The following is a 26,742-nucleotide window of genomic DNA, read 5'->3' on the forward strand; positions in this document are numbered from 1 at the left end:
AGCTCCATCTTCAATGTTTGTTTCCAGTCTGACACCTCCGAGGCTGCCGCCGGGCCACTCACTGCTGCACATACGGGGGCCTCCTTTACTTCTGCTTGGTCACCTTCCAAGGCCATAGCCTCCTTCTTCAGATCATCAAACGTAAGTTCAGGGTCTCTTCTAAACTGTACTCGGAGGTTTTGACGTAGGGGGCCCTCCCGTAGCCCTAACAGGAACTGGTCCCTTAGCAGGGTCTCCTCATCTCCCAACCCATGATCTCGTCGTCGCTGTAGGCGCGTATACTGCTCGCGCAGCTTCAGGGCAAAGGCTCGAACAGACTGATGTGGGCCCTGCTTGCAATTAAAGAACTGCGACCTCAGGACGGCCACAGGGGTGGTATCACCATACTGCTCGGTGAGGAAGTGGAATATGGTCTGGGCGGTGGCTCAAACGGCTTCGGGGGCAGCTTGTACTTCTCGCCGGGCTTCTCCTCCTAGTGAGTTTAATACGAATTGCTGTTGTTGACTGGCGCTCAGCCCCTGAAGGCCGGCCAAATACTCAATCTGGGCCCTCCACTCAGTTAAATGAACCTCGGACTCGACCCCAGTATACTTCTGCACCCAGGGGTTTCCCAGGAACACGGGCATGACACGGGGTGGTGTTTCCGGCCTTTCAGGCACAACACGGGGTGGGGTTTCTGGCCTTTCAGGCACAACACGGGGCGGGGCTTCGGGCAACTCGTCGTCGGCCATTGGAGGCCCTTGGTCGCTCAACTCGAGGTGGAACCCTGCCGACTACGCCAAATCTGTCACACCCCGGGGCGGACCCAAATAGACTAAAGGGTCACACCCCTCTTAACCCTTCCACCTCGAGGTGTTTCCCAAGACCACCCCAATGACCAGACAGAGGAGTATACTATAATTAAAACAAACTTTATTAAATATTTAAAAAGGGAAAAGGGGGAAGGGAAAAAGGGAAATTTAAAACTAATATGGCTCTTCTTTGCCTCCAGGGCCACTTGGGGAAAAGACTGGGGACCGGGGCTCTGGCCCAGCAATCCGTGGCGCGCTCCGTTTCTCCTGGAGGCAGAATCAAACACAGTCAGACCAGGGTAAGTACTCCTTTGCTACTCACAGTACTGGGGGATCCTCGTTCCCACACAGAGCTTCACTGATGCAGGTAGGTAGTTGCCATAAGCACAGCACAGGTTTATCCCACAGGTTGCGTTACTCACAGTGCCGGGGGATCCTCGTTCCCACACAGAGCTTCACTGGTTCAGGTAGATAGTTGCTATAAGCACAGTACAGGTTTAGTTCACAGGTGGCGTTACTCACAATGCCGGGGGATCCTCGTTCCCACACAGAGCTTCGCTGGTTCAGGTAGGTAGTTGCTATAAGCACAGCACAGGTTTATTTCACAGGTTGCATTACTCACAGTGCCGGGGGATCCTCGTTCCCACACAAAGCTTCACTGGTGCAGGTAGGTAGTTGCTATAAGCACAGAACAGGGTTACTTCACAGGTTGCGTTACTCACAGTGCCGGGGGATCCTCGTTCCCACACAAAGCTTCACTGGTGCAGGTAGGTAGTTACTATAAGCACAGAACAGATTTATTTCACAGGTTGCGTTACTCACAGTGCCGGGGGATCCTCGTTCCCACACAAAGCTTCACTGGTTTCAGGTAGGTAGTTGCTATAAGCACAGAACAGGTTTATTTCACAGGTTGCGTTACTCACAGTGCCGGGGGATCCTCGTTCCCACACAAAGCTTCACTGGTACAGGTAGGTAGTTGCTATAAGCACAGAACAGATTTATTTCACAGGTTGCGTTACTCACAGTGCCGGGGGATCCTCGTTCCCACACAAAGCTTCACTGGTTTCAGGTAGGTAGTTGCTATAAGCACAGAACAGGTTTATTTCACAGGTTGCGTTACTCACAGTGCCGGGGGATCCTCGTTCCCACACAGAGCTTCACTGGTTCAGGTAGGTAGTTGCTATATACAGTGGATTTCGCTACAGTGTCAGTGTACCGTATTCCTTCGCCCCTCCAGTTTGGCTGTCCGGGCGTCGTAGGGACTAGTGGGTCCGATGACCGGAGCCGAACGCTTCCCAAACTCCCCCTCCTTCTTCCACGACCGGGGTCACGAGCTGGGGCGAACTTTCGTCGGGGCTCCGTTCACCACAAGCTTCTGTTGAAGAGGTCAGTACACACACCGTTACGACCCACAATCCGCACGGTACACACTTGATACTACTCACTGTGTTTTACCACTGTCTGTTCTGTGTACAAACGAAGCTCTCGTTGTCACACCCCGGGCACCGGGCTTGGTTTTCTCTCTCTCTGTAGGACTCAGGCCACAACGGATGTCGTCATCTCGTGACTCGTCGGAGGCTCGGCAGTTTGAACGCTACAAGCACAGCATACACGCAGCAAGTAAAGCGTAAACACCATCAATCAGTGAAACTCACCCACAGCACTCTTATACAATTTCACGTGAATTTTAGATCGTCCTTGCCACCTGACTACGACGACCTCGAGAGGATGGTTGGGCAACAACTGGATCACAAATGAGGGAGAGATGTGTGATATTCACAGGCCCGGCGTGTTGGTTATCACTCCCCTGGCTCACCTGTACTTCCTTTTTTCCCACAGGGCCACTGGCTTACTGGTGAACGGTGCTTCGTCCGTGCTTCCGGTCAACCCGCGGCTCACCCACGCTTTCCTCTCCAGTGGGGCCAGGGACCTCAAGAAACACAAAAAGCACACACCAGGACAACTCTTCATACAAGTTATGTACAGATAAGTACCACAGCGGTTACTCACGCTTTGTTGCCAATAACCTCTGTTCACTGCGCTCTTGATGGCTCTGTGTCCACTCTTTCTCACTGAGACTCCACAATATTCCTTCGTCAGCTGATTGTCTCTTCCTCTCTTCCCCAGGAGAGCGATCCGACCAGCGTGGTCCGTCTGCAAAGCAGCAACACAGCGTACACAAAGTATACCACCAGCACCCCGTTTGAAGTCTTCAAAGGTGTTTTTATACACTGACTCTTCTCCTTGTCAGCCTATTAGCAACCGCTGTGTAAATTATCCCCACCTGCGCAATCAGGCTTAATTTTGACTTTGGGGAAACCCCGGAAATGAAATGTGGAAGACGGGTTCCGCCCGTCGTCGGTTCAACCAAGGATGTGGAAGACGGGTTCCGCCCGTCGTTGGTTCAAAACATCACCTGTGACATTTATATATTTATTTTTTTTAAGGTAAAATATATAAGGCAACATTTGTTTATTTATTCCTCATAACATTTTAAAGCCACGATCTACAGAACATCACACAAAAATACATTTTGATAACTAAACCTAAAACAATTTATTAAACGTTAATTTATAACATGAAAAACACTGAAATTAATGATTTTATAGACACTATGCGTTATTATTTAGCACAGAAATACCTGCTTGCTTGCTCTGACTTTGATAATCTCTGTATTCACTTTAGATACAGAAAGACCGGATGATATTATTTATTTCAGGAATCTATTTGCTATCATTTAAAAGTGAACACCAACCAATATTAAATCACAAGAAAGACATTCGTGTCAGGCAGAAATATAGGTTCGGTGCAGATAGTTTCCGTTTCATCACCGAAATTTTAAAAAACGGCTTACCTGTTATGTAGTTTAACTTTTGACAAGATAACCAAAATGTATGATAAATACATTTTAAAAACTTATACCCGTCGAAAAAAATCCGTTTTTTAATGTTTAGTTTAATGAACTCCTAAATATGAGACGCAGAGCACCTAGCCTGTTCGGCTAAATTACATGCGCAAGCATGGCCAGCACGCAATAGCGCAACATCGATACAACGAAAAGCTATCCAAAATGTACAGACTTAAATTAGATCAGAATGTACGTTTATAATAGATACATTTTTTTAATAAAATAAGGTCAGAAGTAACAAAGTGCAGAACAAATGTGCAAAATGCCTCAAGTGCACGAAAACAAAACACAAGCCAAATAGATACATCAGATAACCCAGAGTGATTTATAAATAAAATAAAATAAATTATTAAAAGAATAGAAAAGTATAGCCATAATATAATTGCCAGCTTTGTCTTTTAAATGTAGAAACAAAGAGGCAATGGTTTATTAACGAAGAAACCTCCAGGTGGGGCAAACCCATATTGAAATGTTGGCTGGGGCAGGCTCACCATAGATGTTAAAAATGTGTTTTATTTATATAGCGTATTTTATATAAACATGTTTAGATGTAGAAACTTACCTGATTTAGGATAGGTAACGACAGGGCCGCCTTAACCTAATGTGAGGCCCCGGGGCTAAGAGGTTTTGTAGGCCCCCCTTCCCCTTGATTTATGGTCTATTTTTTGTAAGTGTAATATCTAGGTAATCTACATATCAAAATGCATTAGTTTCTTTCGAGACATACAACAGTGAGTTTTCCCTCTTTGAGCCAGAAAACACCATAATATTGTTAACATATCACTGAGCCCACTTGAGCATAAACACAAGACACTTTATTTAACAACCACACACAGCAACTTGTGGTGATAATAAAACCAAAATGTGTGAAAGTATATATGTTTATAAGCTTTATATTTATATAGTTTTTGGAATATACAAATTTGCAGAAAATTGCACTCACTAACTAAATGCTCACCACAGTTTTAAAAATATAATAAGTTAAAGTTAGTTTTAAAGTGAAAATGCATTAATGATAACAAAAGATAAGTCTTTATAGACAGAATCTTGTTAAATGCATTAATGATAACAAAAGATAAGTCTTTATAGACAGAATCTTGTTTTTTAATCATTTATTTATTTTGTAGGCTATTGAAGATATAGTATGCATTGTATTTAGTATTTATGCATAAATAAGCATGTAAAACGAGCAAGTATGAATATGCACAAGACAGACAGGGAACATACCTGTATATAAGATCTTTAGATAATGAGATTGTAAATATGAATGGTGCTATCAGGGGATGATCATTTGAGATGGTCTTGTCGCTCTTTACTTTCTAAGACTTGCACCTTTACCGTTGCGTGCGTCTCTTTCTCGTCTTTCTGAAATCAACAGATGTGTGTAATGTGAGCTAATGTCGCGTCAAACTACATCGCTCCAGCTGCGCACGCGTCACTGATATAAACGCGAGTAAACTTAAACTTTATAACAACTAACAGCATTATGTGCGAGAACTCCTTTCTTAATTTAGCGGCACAGTTTCTTGCGCACGTTTGGAGAGACTTCTGCATGCTAGAGACTCAGACAGCTGAACGAGCACAGAGAGCGAACGAGCGAGCGCGCGCACGAAAGAGAGAGAGACCTGCACCTCACTAGTGCTTGTGCTTATTATGAAATTTCAGAAATTACTCTTTCATTTGTTGGTGGATTATTTCCCGTTTATCTGTCACACTCAGTCTAACGTGCAGGAATGTCAAGTTGACAACGCGCACTTAATTACATTACGCGGAATAAAAAATATGTTACGTCTAACATTTTATTTCACGTTAAGTTACAACGGACCAATCAGCAGCCATGAAACGTGCAATTAGAGTGATTGACAGAAAACCTGACAAGTTACAAAACAATATGACCTTTTCAGCTCATCATGAACGCAAACTTGGGAGGCCCTTGAACTTGGGAGGCCCCTGGGCTTCAGCCCAGGTAAGCCCGTGCATTAAGGCGGCCTTGGGTAACGATAAGGATGTCATCCGGGCGGAAAGTAAAGTCCTCGTAGTATTTTAGACATTCAGGAGGGTGCAAGTGAGTTGGGACGAACACCCCTTTATATACAGAGTACAATTCTGCCTCTGTCATTTTCTAAACTACACAAACACTTAGAACAGATCTGAAACGTAAAAATGTAAAATCTGTAATGTAAAACCGTGAACAAGATGTAAGGAAGATCTCGGTTTATCACATCTGATAGTGATCGAGTAAGGCGCCTTAATCCTCCTCAACTTTTAGAGGTGCAAATAAAAATGTTTTGGTAGTGTAAACCGCGTGGTCGACAGGTTGCCCAAATAAAACGACGCGTAACCTGAAGCACCATTCAGTCCTCCAACACGAGGGTCAACTGATTTAAGGTATGTGGATGAAGAAGCCAGGGTGAGGGTCTGTCTGCGTCCTGGACGACTACAAGAAACGCCCCTATTAAATTCCAGGACTTTCCACGCCCCTCCAAAAAGCACACGAAATTCGTCTGTTTGGTAAAAAAAGCGTTTTTTTTAATTAAAACTTTATATTTATGTTGAAAGTCTTGGGTTTGTAAAAAAAACCCGTTAATATTAGCTAACATTAATCCTAACCGCTTTATCGATAAGTGGCTAGATTGATGCATACACTGCAAAAATATAAGTGTCGACTGCATGTGCCGTATGACATCAGAACTCCGCGAGAACGGCTCGAGAATACACTGCTCTGTATACTCTCGATTTGCTCTCGCGGTACATTGATGTCATGAGTGACCAGTTTGCGCATCCCTGCATGTAAGCAAAATACGTAATGTAAAAGTATGCGGTGAGGAATGTGCTGAGGGCAAGCCCGTTCAGGGTGTAATCTCCACTGTCACGTGATCCTTCAAATATGCCGATTTACTTCTGCGGAAAAACAGCTGTGTTGCTTCATAGTTTAGTGGGGATTTTTAGATAAATAAACATTTACATTGAACAGCGTTATTTGAAACAGAAATCTCTCCCTCTGACAAACAGTGGTGCAAGTTACTATTCAAAGTTAGTGTCTATTAATAATGAATCATGACATAAAACAACTTAAATAACACTAAAATATTTATTAACACAACTGTTTCAACAGTGTTAATAATCGAAAAAGTTTCTTGAGCAGCAAATCAGCATATAAAATGATCTCTGAAGGATCATGTGACACTGAAGACTGATGATGCTGAAACATTAACCACAGGAATAAATGACAGTTTACAATATTGAGACACGTAAAAAAATCTGAACGTGAACCTTTGAACGGCAGTGTAAATTATAGTTATGATGGCCTGTTTCTCACACTTAATGATATTATTGCATATAGTTTGTTCCTTATCCTCAAATTATAGGGACAAATTTACAAAGGGATCCAGAAACAATCTGATGGTGACTGAACCAGATAATTTTTGCTAAATAAGGTCACAAAATTCTTGGTAGTACCCAGGATGTCGAAGTCTCCAAAAGAAGGCAAAGAGTTTTTACATTTTACTCCGTAAGGGTGGATTCACTACAGTTATTCAAGCTGTAGAAATGACAAAATGACTGAAGAAACATTAACAGCAAGATGATGTAAAACTGTCAGTAACAACCAACGGCGGAAATAAGCGCAGTTATGATAGCAAAATATGTGGGAGTGTGTCACAGGTCGGAGCGGACCCAGATGCTATTGAGTCACGCCCCTTCCTAGTTTCCACCTCGAGGATGTTCCCAAAGCCACCCCAATGACCAGACACACAAGGTACAAGTAAAATTAAAATAGACTTTATTAAATTATTTAAAATAGTATTCAGGGAAGGGGGATTTAAAAACAAGGTTTCTTCTGGCTTCCAGGCAGAGGGGACGGGACTCTGGACTGTCCTTCTTGAACCCGTGGCGCCCTCCGCTTCTCCCGGAGGCAGAGTTTAAGAGGGGAAAGACTGCAGTCATGGATTAAAGTGAAAAAAATTCTTCTGAGTGAAATTTTTTTCAGGCCAAGTCATATTCCTTGTAAACAGGCGAGACCAATAGCATTCTAAGGGGAGATGTTTTTTGCCATTAATGCCATATTGAAGTCTACTGTGGCATTTATAGGTTTGACAACTGTCACTATGAAATACAGCAGCAGTGCGAGTATGTTTTTTTGTGAATTAACACTTAATTACAACATATGATAGGTTTATTAATAGTTTGTTAATTTACAGCTTTACTTTCCTTTAATTGAACCATTACCTTTAATATATGTCTAAAACAAAACACTTGTGACTCCTGCACTAAGGGTTAAAAACGTTATCCCGTCATGTTAATCTACTTGTGACAAACTAAAAAAAATGATTCTGTGATGTAGTTTGCAGGGCATTTCAGATTAAGGTGAAACAGCTAAATAACTCACTATATAAAAAGAAATACTAATATCACCACCTTTAATGAATCTTAATTATTTATTAATTGTAAATCTTATTAATTTTGGCATTTACTTATACATTTTTTTAAATCAAGGTTGAAACTGTTAACATTAGTTAATGCACCATGAACTAACATCAATTACTTTAAGGACATAAACATGAATTAATAAATGCTTATATACTCTATATTTTTCATAGTTTGTGTCAGAATTTAATTGTTGTTCCCCCACACCCCACATTTATATATTTGATATATTTTCATAGAACCTTGTATATTTCTTTATTGTTATACTCGGATGATTAATGAAGCAATGATACGGTTCATTTATCTTGCATTTACTAAGTTGAGATTGAGTTGTGACATTTTCCCTTGACTATGCACAAAAGCTAGACATGGGCTGGTCAGTCCAGGTCATGAAGTACGACCAGACTTCCCTGTTCTAATCTCCCTTTCCCCGTTTACACAATACAACTGTCTAAGCATTATTATTTATGTATCCGTATCCAGACGTTCCTGTGAAGGGACCAATCATGTGATTGTTCTCCAGACATGTTTGCTCAATAACTGCCCACATGATTCTTCTAGACATTATCAAATGTTTATCAGGTGACCAGTGCTTCCTTTCTGTACACTATATAAGCTGAAGCCTGTCTAATAAACTTTGGTCTATGTTTGAACTGCATCTCGGTGTCAGTGTCTTTCATGCCCCCTGATATATATCAGAACTCTCTGCTGCTCACCTCAGACCTCGTCTCTTTACTACAGATTCAACGAAAACTTCATACCTCTAGACCTGCTTAGAATTAGATTCTAACAGTTGGGGGCTCGTCCGGCGACAGGGGGGTGAGCCTCCTCCCGACAGAACCGGAGACCGAAATTCGAACACCGCAGATCGGGGAGGACCCACAGAAAGGGGTAAGTGTCGCAATATTTCTAATAAATTTGAAATACAGCGCTTACCCCTGTAGAGTCCCAGTAGGACCCATATCTTGTGCTCGAGACAAGATCGGTCAGTTTCACTCGGCCCACGTGGGGCAGGTGGCCCAGAAATCGCCACCGTTGGCTAATTGATTTACGAATTAATTGCTAGTAACGAAGTGATAGTCGCTCACGAGTAAAAGAAAGAAATAAATTGACAACGAGTGATTTCTTGTCAATTAAATTTCACGGGTGCGGTAATCGAGATTACCAGCACATGCAGCATTGACTGCGTACGGAGCGAGGTCAAATATACAGTTAGAGCTCGCTGTATATTTGAGATCGCGGTGTTATTGTTATTCGTTATTGTTGAGTAATCATCAACGAAACGTTGAATTGAATATAAAACGAGCATTGCCCACTATCAAAGAAATTTATTAAAACTATATGAATAACATTTATGACATTTTATGAAAACTGGATTTTTGCAAATTTCAAATAATTTGCCAAACTAATATATAACTTCTAAAGAACGAAACGATACGTAAATGTATTGAGGCTGAGTAGAGGAGCACAGAAAACCCGGGTGTTTGTCAATTGCTTATTTGTGCTTATTGCTGTTTGCTTGTTATTGCTGCTATTATTTGTTTACATTGTGTTGAAGATGGGTGATTCTGCCACGGCCAGGCAAAAGCCTGATGAATTTATGTATACAAATAATAAAGGTTTTTATGTTGAACTGTACGTCACTTAGCGGAAAACAAAAAAAAAAAAACATAACTGATACGTGCCGCTGTCTGATTCGGGAAAACCATGTGACTGGAGGTGAGGGGACTGCAGCCTCTCGCAATCCATTCACACGGGAAGATCATGAATATCATGATATGCTTTTTTGATCAGCTGCGCGTTTTTCTAGATAAACGGTTTGGCATTTGCCAGTATTTATCATTTGCATTAAACGGAAAGATAAAGCCAAATGAAACTGCCTCTGAATTATGCACACGTTTTAAAGTATTATGAGTTTATTCTAGATTACCGATTGACAAAGTCTGAGTGCGCTGTTACAAATATGCTGTTGAACAATATGAATCGTAGGTACCGGTAAGTGAAATCTGTTGAATATGAATGTGAATAGACTGATTTGTGAGTCTGATGCATCTGGTGAACATGCTATGTTTTCAGTGCAAGTCTCATCGAACGGGAAAAAGCTTGCTTAAGCACCGGAAAGGAAGATTTGATATAATGTGTTATTATGTGGACAAAGGGGCCACATGAAATGTGACTGTCGTTCAAAGGGGGGTGCAATTTTATTCCAAGGGCGCCACCACGTAGACAGTCAATGCAACAGCCAAAGCAAGTGCATCAGAAACTATCTGACAGTAATTACCAGACAAACTGGCATAACAAAACACAATGAAATGTTCTGACCCATTACACCACCTCTGGAGGTAAGAGCTCCAGGTGTCAAACCATTTTTTCTTCACAAATTTCAAATCATACCAGATGTTTGTCTTAATTTGCTCGGGCGAGACATTATGCATAAGTTAAAAATGGAATTTCATGATTCTCATGTTGTTTTCTCTTTTATGTCATGTTTACAGACATACAGTGATCCTCTGCCTATGGGGGGAGGAAGTGAGAAGGCCGACCAAGACCCAGTAGTCGCCCGCATACCACATGATGTAGAAACCTTGATTAACCCATGCCTATGAACTCAGTCAAACAATGATACAGGTTTCATTGATATGAAACCATACAAAGTTAAACTTAAACCTGTGTACATCAAACAATATCCTTTGTCAAAAGAAAAGGAAGATGGCATTAAACCTATTATTCACCATTTTGTTTAACAGGGTGTCCTCGTACCTACTCGCCATACAACACACCGATTAACCCGGTGGTGAATGCTGATGGAAAGACATAATGTCTTACACAAGATTTAAGAGCACTCAATAAACTGATAATTCCTCTGTCTCTGATTGTTCCAGATGTGCCGACTGTTATAAATTTTATACCATGCACACATAAGTATTTCTGTCATTGATTTGTGTGCTGCTTTTGTTTCTCTGTTCCAGTGCATCCAGACACACAGCCACTGCTAGCCTTATAGGATAGGCGGTGCAAAAACTAAGAAGGGTATGTTGACTCACCATCCGTCCTCTCCGCTGCGGTGAAAAAAGACATTGAGAAAAAAAAGATCAACTTGCTGTTTTCGGGTTTGCTGTCTGCTGTATGCCGATGACATCATGGTCTCTGCTCTGACTGAAAAGAACTGTGAGGAAGCCTCCATTATCGTCTGCAATATTTTGGTGGACGCTGGTTTCAAAGCATCAAAAGAAAAGTTCGGTGGGTCAAGCAAAAGTTCTCGTACCTGGGTCACGTCATAATGCCAGGTGTTCGAAAAAAAAAACCTCCACAGATCAGGTTGAACTGATCCGGAAGATGTAATTCACACAAACTGTGTAACAGCTCCAAAGTTTTCTGGGGTTAATAAACTGTTGTCGCTCATGGAAACCTGAGTGTGCTGCCCATGACGGACATTTGCGGAGCACGATTGATCACAAGGCATCGCCTGCATCACTGATATGCTGGACTGATGAAGCAGAGACTCATTTCATGGCACTGAAACACGCCATTACTACGGCCCCAACTCTGGGCCATCCGAACTATGCAAGGACTTTTCACCTGCATGCGTGAGAGGCGAAGGGTGTGGCTCTGGGTATCCTTTGGCAACAACAAGGTTGCACTTATAGGCCAGTGGCATATCTGTCTAGAAAACTAGATAATGTAGTAACAGGTATGCCTAAAATGTCTTTATGCAGTGGCTGCTGATGTTCTGTTTGTACAGGTGGCTGAGAGAACGGTGCTGTCACAGTCAATGACTCTACACATCACATCAAGTAGGTGCATTTTTACACAACACAGGACGGCACAGAGGCGATATGGGTATGAGGCTACGCTGTTGGCAACCAAAAATGTAACGATCCAGCCCACTTTTAACATTAATTCCACTTTTGCTGGGAGTTTTGGGACTGGTAGACATGACTGAGCACGATCTAAAACATGATTGCATTGTTGGATTGACTACTTCCTGTTCCTCTAGGGCCGATTTAATGGAATCGCCCCTAGATGGGGGGGGTCAGATCTATGTGGATGGCTCATATACAAAGCCATCGGACGGTGTCTACCTGTGTGGTTATGCTGTGGTGTCAGATACTGGTGAGGTTATTGAACCCTTTGCTCTAAATTACAACTCAGCATAAGCTGCAGAATTGGTAACTCTATTACGAGCTTGTGAGCTAATGAAAGGAAAAAGCCAAAATCTACACGACTCTAAATATATGTACTCTAAATTTTGTAAAAACAGGGGAAGCCCGAGATTTTGAGACAACAGATGGTAAGCTTATAGCTCATTCATATTTGGTAGGACGGTTGACAAAAGCAGTACAGCTACCGTCTGAAATGGCAATAGTGAAAGTAAAAGATCATGGATCAGGAAATGATGACTAGGCTGTGGGAAACAAGAAGAGCAGATGAGGCTGCCAAAGAAGCAGCTCAAGCTCACATTAAATGACTATTTGAGTATGATGTCAAAACAGACCTTGCTATGGCTGTGCAAGTGATTAACACTATCAGATTGACTTCATTCGCATAGTGCCGATTGGAAAAGATGAAATATCTTTATCACAAAGAGGATGCGCAAACTGTAGTTAAAATTTTGACAAAAGGAAATTATTCCTCGTTTTAGCATACCGAAAACAATTGAATCCGACGACGAGACACCTTTTGTGTCTAGAGTAATGTAGCTCTTAGCTAAAGCGCTGACTATTAATTGCCATTTTAATATCCCGTATCATCACCTACAATTAACAGCTGTCATAGAGAGAACGGACACGAAAATTAAACATAGGATAACCAAAGCTGTGTTAGAAACTGGAAAAAAAATGGGTAGATTTGCTACCTGCTTTATTATACGAAATAAGAATGACTCCATCTTCAACCAAACAATTGTCTTCATTTGAAATACTAATGGGTAGGCCATTCCCCACCCTGTGGGTCAAAGGCCGCGCAGGCATTTCTTCCCCAGGTGACTGGAGGTGATACAAGAAGACTATGTGGTGTCCATAATTGAGAAATTGAACTCTATCTGTGCTAATTTTCTTTGTCTCTCCCCTCAGAAAAACCAACTTACATTTTTGCTCCAGGACAGGTTGTTCTAAATAGGAGCCTGAAGCCCACGAGGGTATGAGAGCCAAAATACCTCGGCCCAGACAAGGTGATGGCTGTGACAAAGATGGGAGTTCTGATTGACAACCAGCTACAGTGGATTCACGCCTCAGGGTTGAAGCACCACTCTGCCACGGATCAGGACACCAGAGACGAACCCAAACAACGACTACTAGTAATGGAAAACAACGGAGAACAACGAGTGAGATATCTTGATGGAAGCTCCACTGCCGAGAGGATTCGAACCATGTATTGTGACCAAAGCTTTCATCATCTTCAGCGAGCACATTGTGGAAGCAGAGCAAAGAATATTGGAAGACAACGAACACATCACACAACTGGCCCTGCAAAAGCAATTTATAGATCATATGCTGTGGTATATGTTTATTTTGAATGATAGTGATCTGAAAGGTTTATAGAAATAATAATAATAATAAAGTTCTTGGTTTCTTGAAAATAAGGGTTATTTAGGAAATTGCTATTTAATAAACTAATTGTAACTATTTGATTTCTGCAATTAGGAAAAGTATTTTCTTAAAGTATATGAAACCAGTGCTTTCCAGATGTGGACCCATAACCCTGTTATATGTCATAAATAATGTATCTGGAGTAAATGGATTAGTGATAACTCGATGTATAGAAGGTGGACCCAAACGACCTGTGATGCAAAATTTTATTTTCAAACACAAGGGAATTTTTCTTTTTGATATGGGTGTGTGGGATCAGATGTGATCCACTGACGTGTCTCAAAGGGGCCATTGTCAGAATTTAATTGATGTTCCCCCACACCCCACATTTATATATTTGATATATTTTCATAGAACCTTGTATATTTCTTTATTGTTATACTCGGATGATTAAAGGGATAGTTCGGCCAAAAACAATATTAAACCCATGATTTACTCACCCCCAAGCTGTCCGAGTTGCATATGTCCATCGTTTTTCAGACAAACACATTTTCGGATATTTTAGAAAATATTTTAGATATTTCTGTTCATTAAATGTTATGTTACGGGGTCCAGCAATAGTCCACGACCTTCAAGTCCAAAAAAGTGCGTCCATCCTTCACAAATTAAATCCAAACGGCTCCAGGATGATAAACAAATGTCTTCTGTGGGTAATCCGTGCGGTGTTTTTGTAGAAATATCCATATTTAAAATGTTATTAACTTTATAAACTAGCTTCCGGTAGCGCCGCCATTTTGGAGTGATGCGCATTCAGGATGAGAGCTTACGCAGCGTACAGAGTTTCTCTGCTGCTGCTCGGTGCCCCCGCCCTCCGAATTTGTCATACGTCACTAAGAAAAGTGCGTACACTACGCTAATCCTCTCTCCTGAGTCTAAGATGGCGGCGCTACCGGAAGCTAGTTTATAAAGTTAATAACATTTTAAATATGGATATTTCTACAAAAACGCCGCGCGGATTGCCCGCAGGGGACCTTTGTTTGTCGTCCTGGAGCCGTTTGGATTTGGTTTGTGAGGGGTGGACGCACTTTTTTGGACTTGGGGGTCGTGGACTGTTGCTGGACCCCGTGGCATAGCATTTAATGAACAGAAATATCTAAAATATTTTCTAAAATATCCGAAAATGTGTTTGTCTGAAAAACGATGGACATATGCAACTCGGACAGCTTGGGGGTGAGTGAATCATGGGTTTGATATCGTTTTTGGCCGAACTATCCCTTTAATGAAGCAATGATACGGTTCATTTATCTTGCATTTACTAAGTTGAGATTGAGTTGTAACATTTTCCCTTGACTATGCACAAACGCTAGACATGGGCTGGTCAGTCCAGGTCATGAAGTACGACCAGACTTCCCTGTTATAATCTCCCTTTCCCCGTTTACACAATACAACTGTCTAAGCATTATTATTTATGTATCCGTATCCAGACGTTCCTGTGAAGGGACCAATCATGTGATTGTTCTCCAGACATGTTCGCTCAATAACTGCCCACATGATTCTTCTAGACATTATCAAATGTTTATCAGGTGACCAGTGCTTCCTTTCTGTAGCCTGACGTTGTCATACTCAATTCTAGTCAGAATTTGAGTCTGATACCTCTCCATTGAGCTATAATTATGAGGCGTGTCTCAACCGAAAAATGCCTCTGCACTCAATTGGATAGACCTACGACCAATCAGAGCAACGGAGTGTATGTTGAAATTACGTCTTTGCAGCCTGACCGAACTGCTAGTCATTTCGCTACGACACTAACATGGTGATTATACTAAGTCTGAGTTAGCGAATGTACATCAACACCTACTATGTTTACAACATTTCGTTTATATCACAACATGAAGTATTTACTAAGTCATAGAGTATGACTATCTCTTACCATTTGTACGTTAGGTGAACTTCATCCACGACGATACCCTACGTTGGCTTGAAAATATTGGAGCCTAGCATGTCCCTCCACTTATTAGACAACCACGATTCCGGGCTTCCGAAAAGAAGCTGGCAACGACCGCTAATTATATCCATCTCGTCGTGCACGCAGAGTTGCCTCGCCATGATAAGGTTGTCCATTTCAGTTGCGACCAACCTTTGCCGAATCCCATAAGAAGGACGGCAAAAACATCAACAAATGCCCTGCTCGCGTTTCTCTGTTCCTCTTTTAAAATCAATGCTCTGTCGATATCTTTTAGAACAGACTCAATGTCAGAATCCACACATCTGAACTCTACAGCGGCAGCCATTCAACACACGCGCTCTTTGGTGACGTGGTTCATTACGTTACTGTCGTTTATCTGTCAATCATCGTATAAAGCCCGCCCTCACAATTTGATTCGTCTGCCTGTTTTGATATTCTCATAGTAGCTCCTGAACGGTGAATCCCCAGACCGATCTTCCCCGTATTTCAAATCGTGGTGGGCGGGGCTAAGATCGGCTGGCACCCAGGCTATCCTTTCTGTACACTATATAAGCTGAAGCCTGTCTAATAAACTTTGGTCTTTGTTTGAACTGCATCTCGGTGTCAGTGTCTTTCATGGCCCCTGATATATATCAGAACTCTCTGCTGCTCACCTCAGACCTCGTCTCTTTACTACAGATTCAACGAAAACTTCATACCTCTAGACCTGCTTAGAATTAGTTTGTAACAGTTTGTTCATGTTATATAATGCATTTAGTAATGTGAACAAATACAACTTTTTTTAAAAGTGGTACAGAAATGTTTATATCATATTATTCAGTGCACATAAACGAAAAATCCACGGTCTGTACTGCTCACACAACAGCTTACAGTCACAGCTCTAATACAGTAACTTTATGTATGAATATAAACCCTGAACGAGCAACTCGAATAAAACTCGTGTACAATTCACACAGGATGCCTGTAATCATAGTGACAGTTGTACATTAAATGACTGTACCCTTTATCAACAAATTATTATTTTACAATAGAGGCAGAGCTGAGGTGCTTTTTATGCGCAATGTTATGCACTTAAAACAACGCATTGTGCGCAACTTGTGTATATTACACAAGAACAAAATTCAAGCTCACTAAGGATAAACAGTCAGTGATGAAATAAGGATAATAAACAATATTTTAGTAAAGGTAAAAAATGTAACTTACCCTTTTTTCTGCTGTTTACTTTCTCCTAAGCCCTAAATGGTCGTGTTTGAGGATACTTGCAAAGACGGGATTTTTGACGCATAACCTTATGTGTATTTAAGGCCAAAAATACTCACAAGCTCAAAGAGAAGCGAATGCGCGACTGGCTTATTCCCCTCACACAGAAACAGCGCGCACATATGTCATTAGATGTCTCTCCCCATCAGAAAATGACTAAATCTATACTCTAATATTAACTTTGTAGTGAGGTAATACTTCAAATCAACCATGAGTCAGATACAGAGATGAAGGGAAAAACAGCAAGCAGGAGACAAAGTAATGTAAATATAATAAAGGTGTTTTATTTAATAATATTTCTATTTTATTTATTAATATAATAATATTCATTAGAGGGCATCAACACATCATTAAGATCCACCAATTTAGAGTAATCATAACAGTAGACGCACTGTGTGCCGGATCGACCTACTCGCTATCTGCTTTCACCTCTGTATCATGTGGATTACCTACAGCTGTCTTCTTGGGAATGGCAGGTTTGGTTACTGCCTTCACCTTGGTATCACGCTGATAAAAAACAGGCATCTTCTTAGGGATGGCAGGTTTGGGGTCTGCCTTCACCTTGGTATCAGGTGGATGAAAACGAGCCGTCTTCTTGGGAACCGCAGGTCTTCACTATGATACTACATGGAATAACAATAGGTTTTTGAACTGGATTGCCAACACCGGTGCCAGCCTTTGCCTTGGGAATGGTGCCAGTCTTTAATTTGGCATCGCCTGGATTATTGTCAGCCTTCTGATAAAATTAAGATAAAATACATATCATATATGTCTACAAATTTCTAATTACAGCAATAAGCACTATATTTAAATAAATAAAAGATTACATAAATTAATGTTTTTCACAAACTTGTTTTGATAACATACAAAACTGCCCACTTCACAACTCGGTGGCAGGACCTTGAAAAAGGAATTGTGACAGGCTGCAACATCTCCCCATCCTGTTTGTCATGGGAATGAACCTGCTCATAACAGCTGCAGGAAAGGAATTCAGAGGGCCACTAATGGAGTCTGGCACCAGCCAACCTCTAATAAGAGGCTTTATGGATGACCTTACTATAACAACTTTAACCCATGTGCAAGCAAGATGGATCCTGAAGGTTCTTGATGACGTGGCAACATGGGCCCGGATGAAGTTCAAGCCAAGGAAATCAAGAAGCATGGTGATCAGAAGTGGGAAAGTGACCAGCAAGTTCCAGTTGCGCGTACAGGGGCAGACGAATCCATCACTTGAGGAAAACCCAATTAAGTGTGTGGAAATGACACATCAGTGGCGCAAGCTGAAAGTGCATTGAAGCTGAAGGACATCATCGGGAACCCATGCGTAGGGAGACATGGACTTGGATCCAACCACTTCCAGCAGTGGGGAAAAGCAGACCCAAGGCAGAGGAGGGACATGATCCAAGCCGAGGTCCGACACCTGGAGGAAGAAGGGGCAGGTCTAGGGCTGTCGAGCTTGGAGCGCAAGGTGCCTGGACAAAGTGGGACCTGACGAAGCGGAAGATCACGTGGCCTGAGATCTAGAGACTGGAGCCCTTTCGCATTTCTTTCCTGCTCTGTTTAGTGTACGACACTCTTCCATCCCCAACAAACCTCCACAGATGGGGAATGAGGGAGGACCCATTGTGTAGGTTATGCAGAGGGAGGGGAACAATGGCGCACATACTGGCAGGATGCAAGACAGCTCTTAGCCAAGGAAGATACAGGTGGCATCATGACAAGGTTCTTAGTGCACTGGCTGGCATCTTGGAGCGGGAGAGGCAGAAAAAGCACCAGCCCAGTACAAGGCCAGCGAGATCCATTCAGTTCATCAGGGAAGGGGAGAAACCACCATACCCCAAGACGAGTAAAAAGAGCCTCTTGCAAGCAGCACGCAGAGATGAGGGTGGACCTGGGAAGGAGACTAGTCTTCCCCCAGGTTGTGCAAACACCACTGAGGCCAGACATGGTCTTATGTTCTGAAGAGGCAAGGAAGATAATTATGATTGAACTGATGGTCCCATGGGAAGACGGGTGCGAGGAGGCCTAAGCTTGGAAACCCTACCGCCTTAACTAGGTTGTCCATAAAAAATAATAAATTCGCAGCACAAAATGCCGTCAAGTGCATCTCAGAGAATAGCGCATACACGCAAGCGGGGACCCGTGCCACACGGCCGAAATGAGAAAGATGTGGTCCGGACCGTCACTGTCTAGAGCAGGGGTCTCCAACAGGTAGCTCGCGAGCTACTGGTAGCTCGCGTCTTAATTGCAGGTAGCTCGCTCGCGGGTTTATTTATTTATTTATTTTCTGTGGTTATGCCGCATTTGGATGTCTGGTTAGTGTTACAAGCGCCTGTGGTAGTAAAGACTGGGTACATGTTTGACGTCGCGTTGAGCTGTGTAGACCGGCGTATCATATGACATCAGTAATTTAACATTTATGATTCAAAAACAAACAGATAAGTGCGCGCACCCACGCCGGACGATCCGCGCAACGCAGTTAAGCCCGCGCCGCGGCAACCGGACGATCTCCGCAACGCTGTGAAGCCCGCGCCGCGGCAACCGGACGATAGGCGCAACACTATGAAGCCCGCGCCGGGGCAACCGGACGATCCGCGCAACGCTGTGAAGCTCGCGCCATGGCAACCGGACGATCCGCGCACATCTCGAGTCGAGGCACTATGGTTAAAATGCATGCCGTCATTTTCGGATTCATTTTTGATAAAACGAAAATACAGTCGTCGTCACAGGTTCAATGGGTTATCATCTCATATTTAAACATAAAATGTCAAGAGATACCAAAAAAATGCTTGCACTGGCTGACACCTTTTAAAAAAAAAATGCTGGCAGGAAAGAGTTCAAATCACAGTGAGTTAATAGACCGGTGTTTTAGGTATAACGTGACACAAGTAGCTCTCGACCACTTTTATTTTTTAGAAAGTAGCTCTCCAATGAAAAAAGGTTGGAGACCCCTGGTCTAGAGGATAACTAGCCAGTTGATAAAACATCCCGGAGAATAGCGCGGACGCGCTTCACACCGCGAGCGTGAACGTGTGCCACGCGGCCGAAATGAGATAAAGACGTGGTCCGTCATGTCTGGAGGATGGCCAGTTGATAAAACGCGTGTCCGTGAGAACTGTAAGAGGACTTATGTTTTGGGTTTATTTAAGCCTGTTATTGTATTAGTCTATAGTTCTTGCAAATTTAAAGCAAGTTAGCTGGTGATTTTGTTGTTTGAGCAACCTGCTAGCTGGGTTTCACGTGCCTGTTGATTAGATATAATTGTTGAGCGCTCTTGCTCACTTTATTTATGCGCAAATATTTACATGCTACAGTAGTTACACTCCTTTAAGATAATGTTATTAATAGTAGGAAATAATCAGTTTTTACCATTTTTGCGACATCTATCAATGTTCGCCTGACGTTCTACAACATCTGCTTTAGTTTGTGTTGATTAACCCTTTAGTTTCACTTCATTACGCAGCTATTCCTATTAGAGGTATCTGTTTAAAACATTTAATTCATTAATAATCTAGTATGTGTTCATTTTCTGTCATAGTTTCTTCGAAATTGAGTTTTATTTGAGTGTTTTAAATAAAAATATTTTAATTCTCATCATGACGCATACGCCCCGCCTATTTGATTGTCACGCCCTCTGGCCCGCCCACTAGCCCAACCCTACCACCTTAACTAACAAATTTTATGCAGGAAACCCTGAGATGTATCCAATGGTACAATAATAATGCAAAGATTACACGTTTATTTTGAAACTTGGTTGATGGTGACCTGCAAATACAGAAAGAAACATGAAAAATATTAGTTTATTTCTCACCTGACACTATGCACATAACTTTCAAGCTTTGAGAATCTACAATCAGTTAACTCTTTTAACATATGTTCTGAGTAAACATAAATCTTTATGTAAAGAGCACAATGTTGAGTTTGTTACCTGTTTCTTCTCTTTCTTGGTACATCCTGCTGGTAAAGCCAATCGCCCCGGGCACCTTATCTGTATTAATATTATAATCAGAAAGCACAGATCATGAAAAACACAAAAACTTTGACTGTTAGAATCTGTGATTGATTTAAATGAACTCCAACCACAGGAAAGAGAACAATGACAGTAGACTCACCGCTAGTAGATGAGGTTGGCTTCTTTGGCTTGGGATTGGCAGGGTTGGGGTCCGTCTTCTCCTTGGGTTCATATGGATTAATGAAACTCTTTGTCTTGGGAATGGTGCCAGTCTTAAATTTGGCATCATCTGAATTGTTGTTAGCCTTCTGATGAAATTAAGATCAAATAGATATCATATCTACAAATTTCTATCAATCTTACAGCGATAACCAATTAATCAACTAAATATATATATTTATAACACATTAATGCATAAATAAATAATATAACATCAAATGTTCTTTTCACAAACTTGTTTTGATAACTTACAATATCAGTTTATTTTTTCACCTGACATTCTACACATAACTTTCAAGCTTTGAGAATCTAAAATCTGGCCATTTTTCATACACCCTTGAAGGGCCCTTAGCGAAGGGTACGGCACATAAACTGTCGCTCCAGATAAAGATATAATGACCCTTTTTCATTATTCTGTTCGCCAAGCATGTTTAAATCTGAAACAGTATGAGACATAATTGCGCAACTACTTCTAGAGCTCCAACATGGTGGATATTTTAATATTAGCTTGTCTTGGTTTACGCATGTTAATATTTTAAACAATACTAAAACATATCAACAAGTCAAATAAAATAAACAAAAAAGTTTTGAGTAGACTATATCAAAAAGTAGCCCTCCAGAAAGGCTAACACTATGTCCATTGTGGTAGCCCTTACTCACAAAGAGGTTGGAGACCCCTGCTCTAGAATTTACACATCAATGATAATTTAAGTTTGTTACCTGTTTGTCATCAGATTCATGGCTTTTTGGCACATCCTGCTGGTAAAGCCAATCACCCCAAGCACCTCATCTGTATTAATATTATAATCAAAAAGCACAGATCATGAAAAACACAAAAACTTTGACTGTTAGAATCTGTGATTGATTAAATGAACTCCAACCACAGGAAAGAAAACAATGACAGTAGACTCACCTGTTTCATCAACCTTTTGTCCGTCGCTGACCAAATAAATGGCAGTCATCTGAGGCTCGGCTGAACTGGCATCAGAGTTCAAGACGAAATTTGCTGCGGCTATGACTCAACATTATAAACGAGCGTATTACTAATGTAACGTCTAGAAGAGGAAGCTAAGTTAAGCCCAAAAAGGCTGCCTCCCCGGGTTAAAGCTCACGTAACACACACTGTTTCTGCATTTCTGATGTTAATCTGGAGTACCTATAGAGTAGTATGACATCCTTTATATCTCTGAAGAGTCTTTAGTTTAATCAGATTTATAAAAGAAAGATTAGCTTTACCGAATCTTTCCGATAACGTACGAAAAAATGAAGAAGGAGGAGTTACTACCGCAGGAGGAGCGAGTACGAGTCATGCAACACTATACAACACTTATAACTTATGATTCACTACATGTTCGTGTCATTTATATAATATACACGCGCCTATTTCCAACATAAGACAGAAGTCTTACTAACCACGTGTAACTCGTCATGACCCGGTTCTGAAAATCCACAGCATCAAACACACACGCAAAACTCCGCTGCTAATCCGGATAATAAACTATATCCATTGTTTCCATGAGGCTGGATGTCTTCTCCTTACATCCAAAAACACACTTCTTGTTGTGCCTTGTTGAGTTTTGAAATTAAACAAAGCTGAGTGGCGTGATAAGCTGTTAGCAAGCTCTAGCGTCTCCCGCTGACTGACGGCGGGGCGGGGTTTTCCGGGGGAAGTTTTCCGCCGGAAGCCCATATAAAGAAGTGATACGTTTCGAAAACCCCTGAAACGTCAGTTCGAACTGTAATCGAAAAAAACTAGCCGAAACTTGTACGAACCCTGGCGAAGTGCATTCGGCACAGAAATACTCTGAAACACGCCCAACTGCGGTTTTGACACTTTGCCTACGTTTAGCATGAGGAAACAACTTTATAACTGTGTTAATAAGTCAGAATGCTTGAAATACCATTAAATCCCCCCTTTAAAAAAACCCCTAGGAGAAAAAAAACCCAGGCTTTTTAGCCGGGGAAATAAAAAAAGTCCTAGGAGGAATAAACCCTTGGGATATATATATATATATATATATATATATATATATATATATATATATATATATATATATATATATACAGACATATAAACGGATAAGGAGATTAAGCGGAGATTAAGCGGGTTCTGCCGGTGATCGTTGGTCCGGCATCAGCTGGGCATCACGTTGAAGGACGGCCAGTAGATCAGAGGTGTGCCGACTTTCACATTTACCGGAACTGGGTCTGTTTGTCTCACTGTCCTCGGGGTCGAGGACGAGACAGGGAGGGAAAAACAAAATCATATTAGCGTAGGGGCCGTTCACATGTAATGCAAGTGTCACACAGTGTTGTGGTTTAAATCAGCTTAGTTCCAGACAGGATAACTATTGTGGCATAATTATGTTATCAACAGACGAGGATTTAGCAAATTAGGGGCCCAATGCGAAGGTATATATGGTAACTAAGGGTCACCTTCCGATCTTTAACAGATAATGAAACCTGTCGACCTGTTTGACTAAGGCTTGAAGCCCCACTGTCGTCGTTAATGCAGGTTCAGTGGCAAACGGGTCTGTATGGCATACTATTCGCAAGATACACGAAAGCTCCAAAATCGCAACCCGACCATACGTGCCAACCCGTTTGACTAAGGCCGAAAGCCCCACTGTCGTCGTTAATGCAGGTTCAGTGGCAAACGGGTCTGTATGGCATATTCGCAAGATACACGAAAGCGCCAAAATCGCAACCCGACCATAAGTGCCAACCTGTTTGACTAAGGCTGGAGGCCCCACTGTCGTCGTTAATGCAGGTTCAGTGGCAAACGGGTCTGTATGGCATATTCGCAAGATACACGAAAGCGCCAAAATCGCAACCCGACCATACGTGCCAACCCGTTTGACTAAGGCTGGAGGCCCCACTGTCGTCGTTAATGCAGGTTCAGTGGCAAACGGGTCTGTATGGCATACTATTTGCAAGATACACGAAAGCGCCAAAATCGCAACCCGACCATACATGCCAACCCGTTTGACTAAGGCTGGAGGCCCCTCTGTCGTCGTTAATGCAGGTTCAGTGGCAAACGGGTCTGTATGGCATATTCACAAGACACATGAAAGCGCCAAAATCGCAACCCGACCATACGTGCCAACCCGTTTGACTAAGGCTGGAGGCCCCACTGTCGTCGTTAATGCAGGTTCAGTGGCAAACGGGTCTGTATGGCATACTATTCGCAAGATACACGAAAGTGCCAAAATCGCGACCCGACCATACGTGCAAACCCGTTTGACTAAGGCTGGAGACCCCTCTGTCGTCGTTAATGCAGGTTCAGTGGCAAACGGGTCTGTATGGCATATTCACAAGACACATGAAAGAGCCAAAATCGCAACCCGACCATACGTGCCAACTTGTTTGACTAAGGCTGGAGGCCCCACTGTCGTCGTTAATGCAGGTTCAGTGGCAAACGGGTCTGTATGGCATACTATTCGCAAGATACACGAAAGCGCCAAAATCACGACCCGACCATATGTGCCAACCCGTTTGACTAAGGCTGGAGGCCCCACAGTCGTTGTTAATGCAGGTTCAGTGGCAAACGGGTCTGCAAGGCATACTATTCGCAAGATACACGAAAGCGCCAAAATCGCAACCCGACCATACATGCCAACCCGTTTGACTATGGCTGGAGGCCCCTCTGTCGTCGTTAATGCAGGTTCAGTGGCAAACGGGTCTGTATGGCATACTATTCGCAAGATACACGAAAGCGCCAAAATCGCAACCCGACCATACGTGCCAACCCGTTTGACTAAGGCTGGAGGCCCCACTGTCGTCGTTAATGCAGGTTCAGTGGCAAACGGATCTGTATGGCATACTATTCGCAAGATACACGAAAGCGCCAAAATCGCGACCATATGTGCCAACCCGTTTGACTAAGGCTGGAGGCCCCACTGTCGTTGTTAATGCAGGTTCAGTGGCAAACGGGTCTGTATGGCATACTATTCGCGAGATACACGAAAGCGCCAAAATCGCAACCCGACCATACGTGCCAACCCGTTTGACTAAGGCTGGAGGCCCCTCTTTCGTCGTTAATGCAGGTTCAGTGGCAAATGGGTCTGTATGGCATACTATTCGCAAGATACACGAAAGCGCCAAAATCGCAAACCGACCATACGTGCAAACCCGTTTGACTAAGGCTGGAGACCCCTCTGTCGTCGTTAATGCAGGTTCAGTGGCAAACGGGTCTGTATGGCATATTCACAAGACACATGAAAGAGCCAAAATCGCAACCCGACCATACGTGCCAACTTGTTTGACTAAGGCTGGAGGCCCCACTGTCGTCGTTAATGCAGGTTCAGTGGCAAACAGGTCTGTATGGCATACTATTCGCAAGATACACGAAAGCGCCAAAATCACGACCCGACCATATGTGCCAACCCGTTTGACTAAGGCTGGAGGCCCCACAGTCGTTGTTAATGCAGGTTCAGTGGCAAACGGGTCTGCAAGGCATACTATTCGCAAGATACACGAAAGCGCCAAAATCGCAACCCGACCATACATGCCAACCCGTTTGACTATGGCTGGAGGCCCCTCTGTCGTCGTTAATGCAGGTTCAGTGGCAAACGGGTCTGTATGGCATACTAATCGCAAGATACACGAAAGCGCCAAAATCGCAACCCGACCATACGTGCCAACCCGTTTGACTAAGGCTGGAGGCCCCACTGTCGTCGTTAATGCAGGTTCAGTGGCAAACGGATCTGTATGGCATACTATTCGCAAGATACACGAAAGCGCCAAAATCGCGACCATATGTGCCAACCCGTTTGACTAAGGCTGGAGGCCCCACTGTCGTCGTTAATGCAGGTTCAGTGGCAAACGGGTCTGTATGGCATACTATTCGCGAGATACACGAAAGCGCCAAAATCGCAACCCGACCATACGTGCCAACCCGTTTGACTAAGGCTGGAGGCCCCTCTTTCGTCGTTAATGCAGGTTCAGTGGCAAATGGGTCTGTATGGCATACTATTCGCAAGATACACGAAAGCGCCAAAATCGCAAACCGACCATACGTGCCAACCCGTTTGACTAAGGCTGGAGGCCCCTCTGTCGTCGTTAATGCAGGTTCAGTGGCAAACGGGTCTGTATGGCATACTATTCGCAAGATACACGAAAGCGGCAAAATCGCGACCCGACCATACGTGCCAACCTGTTTGACTAAGGCTGGAGGCCCCTCTGTCGTCGTTAATGCAGGTTCAGTGGCAAACGGGTTTGTATGGCATACTATTCGCAAGATAAACGAAAGCGCCAAAATCGCGACCCGACCATAAGTGCCAACCCGTTTGACTAAGGCTGGAGGCCCCACTGTCGTCGTTAATGCAGGTTCAGTGGCAAACGGGTCTGTAAGGCATACTATTCGCAAGATACACGAAAGCGCCAAAATCGCAACCCGACCATACGTGCCAACCCGTTTGACTAAGGCTGGAGGCCCCACTGTCGTCGTTAATGCAGGTTCAGTGGCAAACGGGTCTGTATGGCATACTATTCGCAAGATACACGAAAGCGCCAAAATCGCAACCCGACCATACGTGCCAACCCGTTTGACTAAGGCTGGAGGCCCCACTGTCGTCGTTAATGCAGGTTCAGTGGCAAACGGGTTTGTATGGCATACTATTCGCAAGATACACGAAAGCGACAAAATCGCGACCCGACCATATGTGCCAACCCGTTTGACTAAGGCTGGAGGC

General features: G+C 42.9%; 1 protein-coding gene and 1 long non-coding RNA gene across 2 annotated transcripts in view; one reads left to right on the forward strand and one right to left on the reverse strand.

Annotated features, from left to right (window-relative positions):
- Window positions 1-19,050, reverse strand: part of LOC129420546 (disks large homolog 2-like) — a 28,223-nt gene extending 9,173 nt beyond the window's left edge. The window contains exon 1 of the mRNA XM_073866613.1: window positions 15,583-19,050. Coding sequence (XP_073722714.1) covers window positions 15,583-15,585 — 3 coding nt within the window. The 5' untranslated portion in view covers window positions 15,586-19,050. The remainder of the gene's footprint in view (window positions 1-15,582) is intronic.
- On the forward strand, window positions 8,806-12,333 carry LOC141363690 (uncharacterized). Its single transcript, XR_012369206.1, has 2 exons — window positions 8,806-10,466; window positions 10,620-12,333. It is a non-coding gene; the product is annotated as an uncharacterized lncRNA (long non-coding RNA).
- Window positions 19,051-26,742: the final 7,692 nt, after the last annotated feature.

This window comes from Misgurnus anguillicaudatus, chromosome 4 (assembly GCF_027580225.2).
Source record: "Misgurnus anguillicaudatus chromosome 4, ASM2758022v2, whole genome shotgun sequence".
Lineage (NCBI taxonomy): Eukaryota > Metazoa > Chordata > Actinopteri > Cypriniformes > Cobitidae > Misgurnus > Misgurnus anguillicaudatus.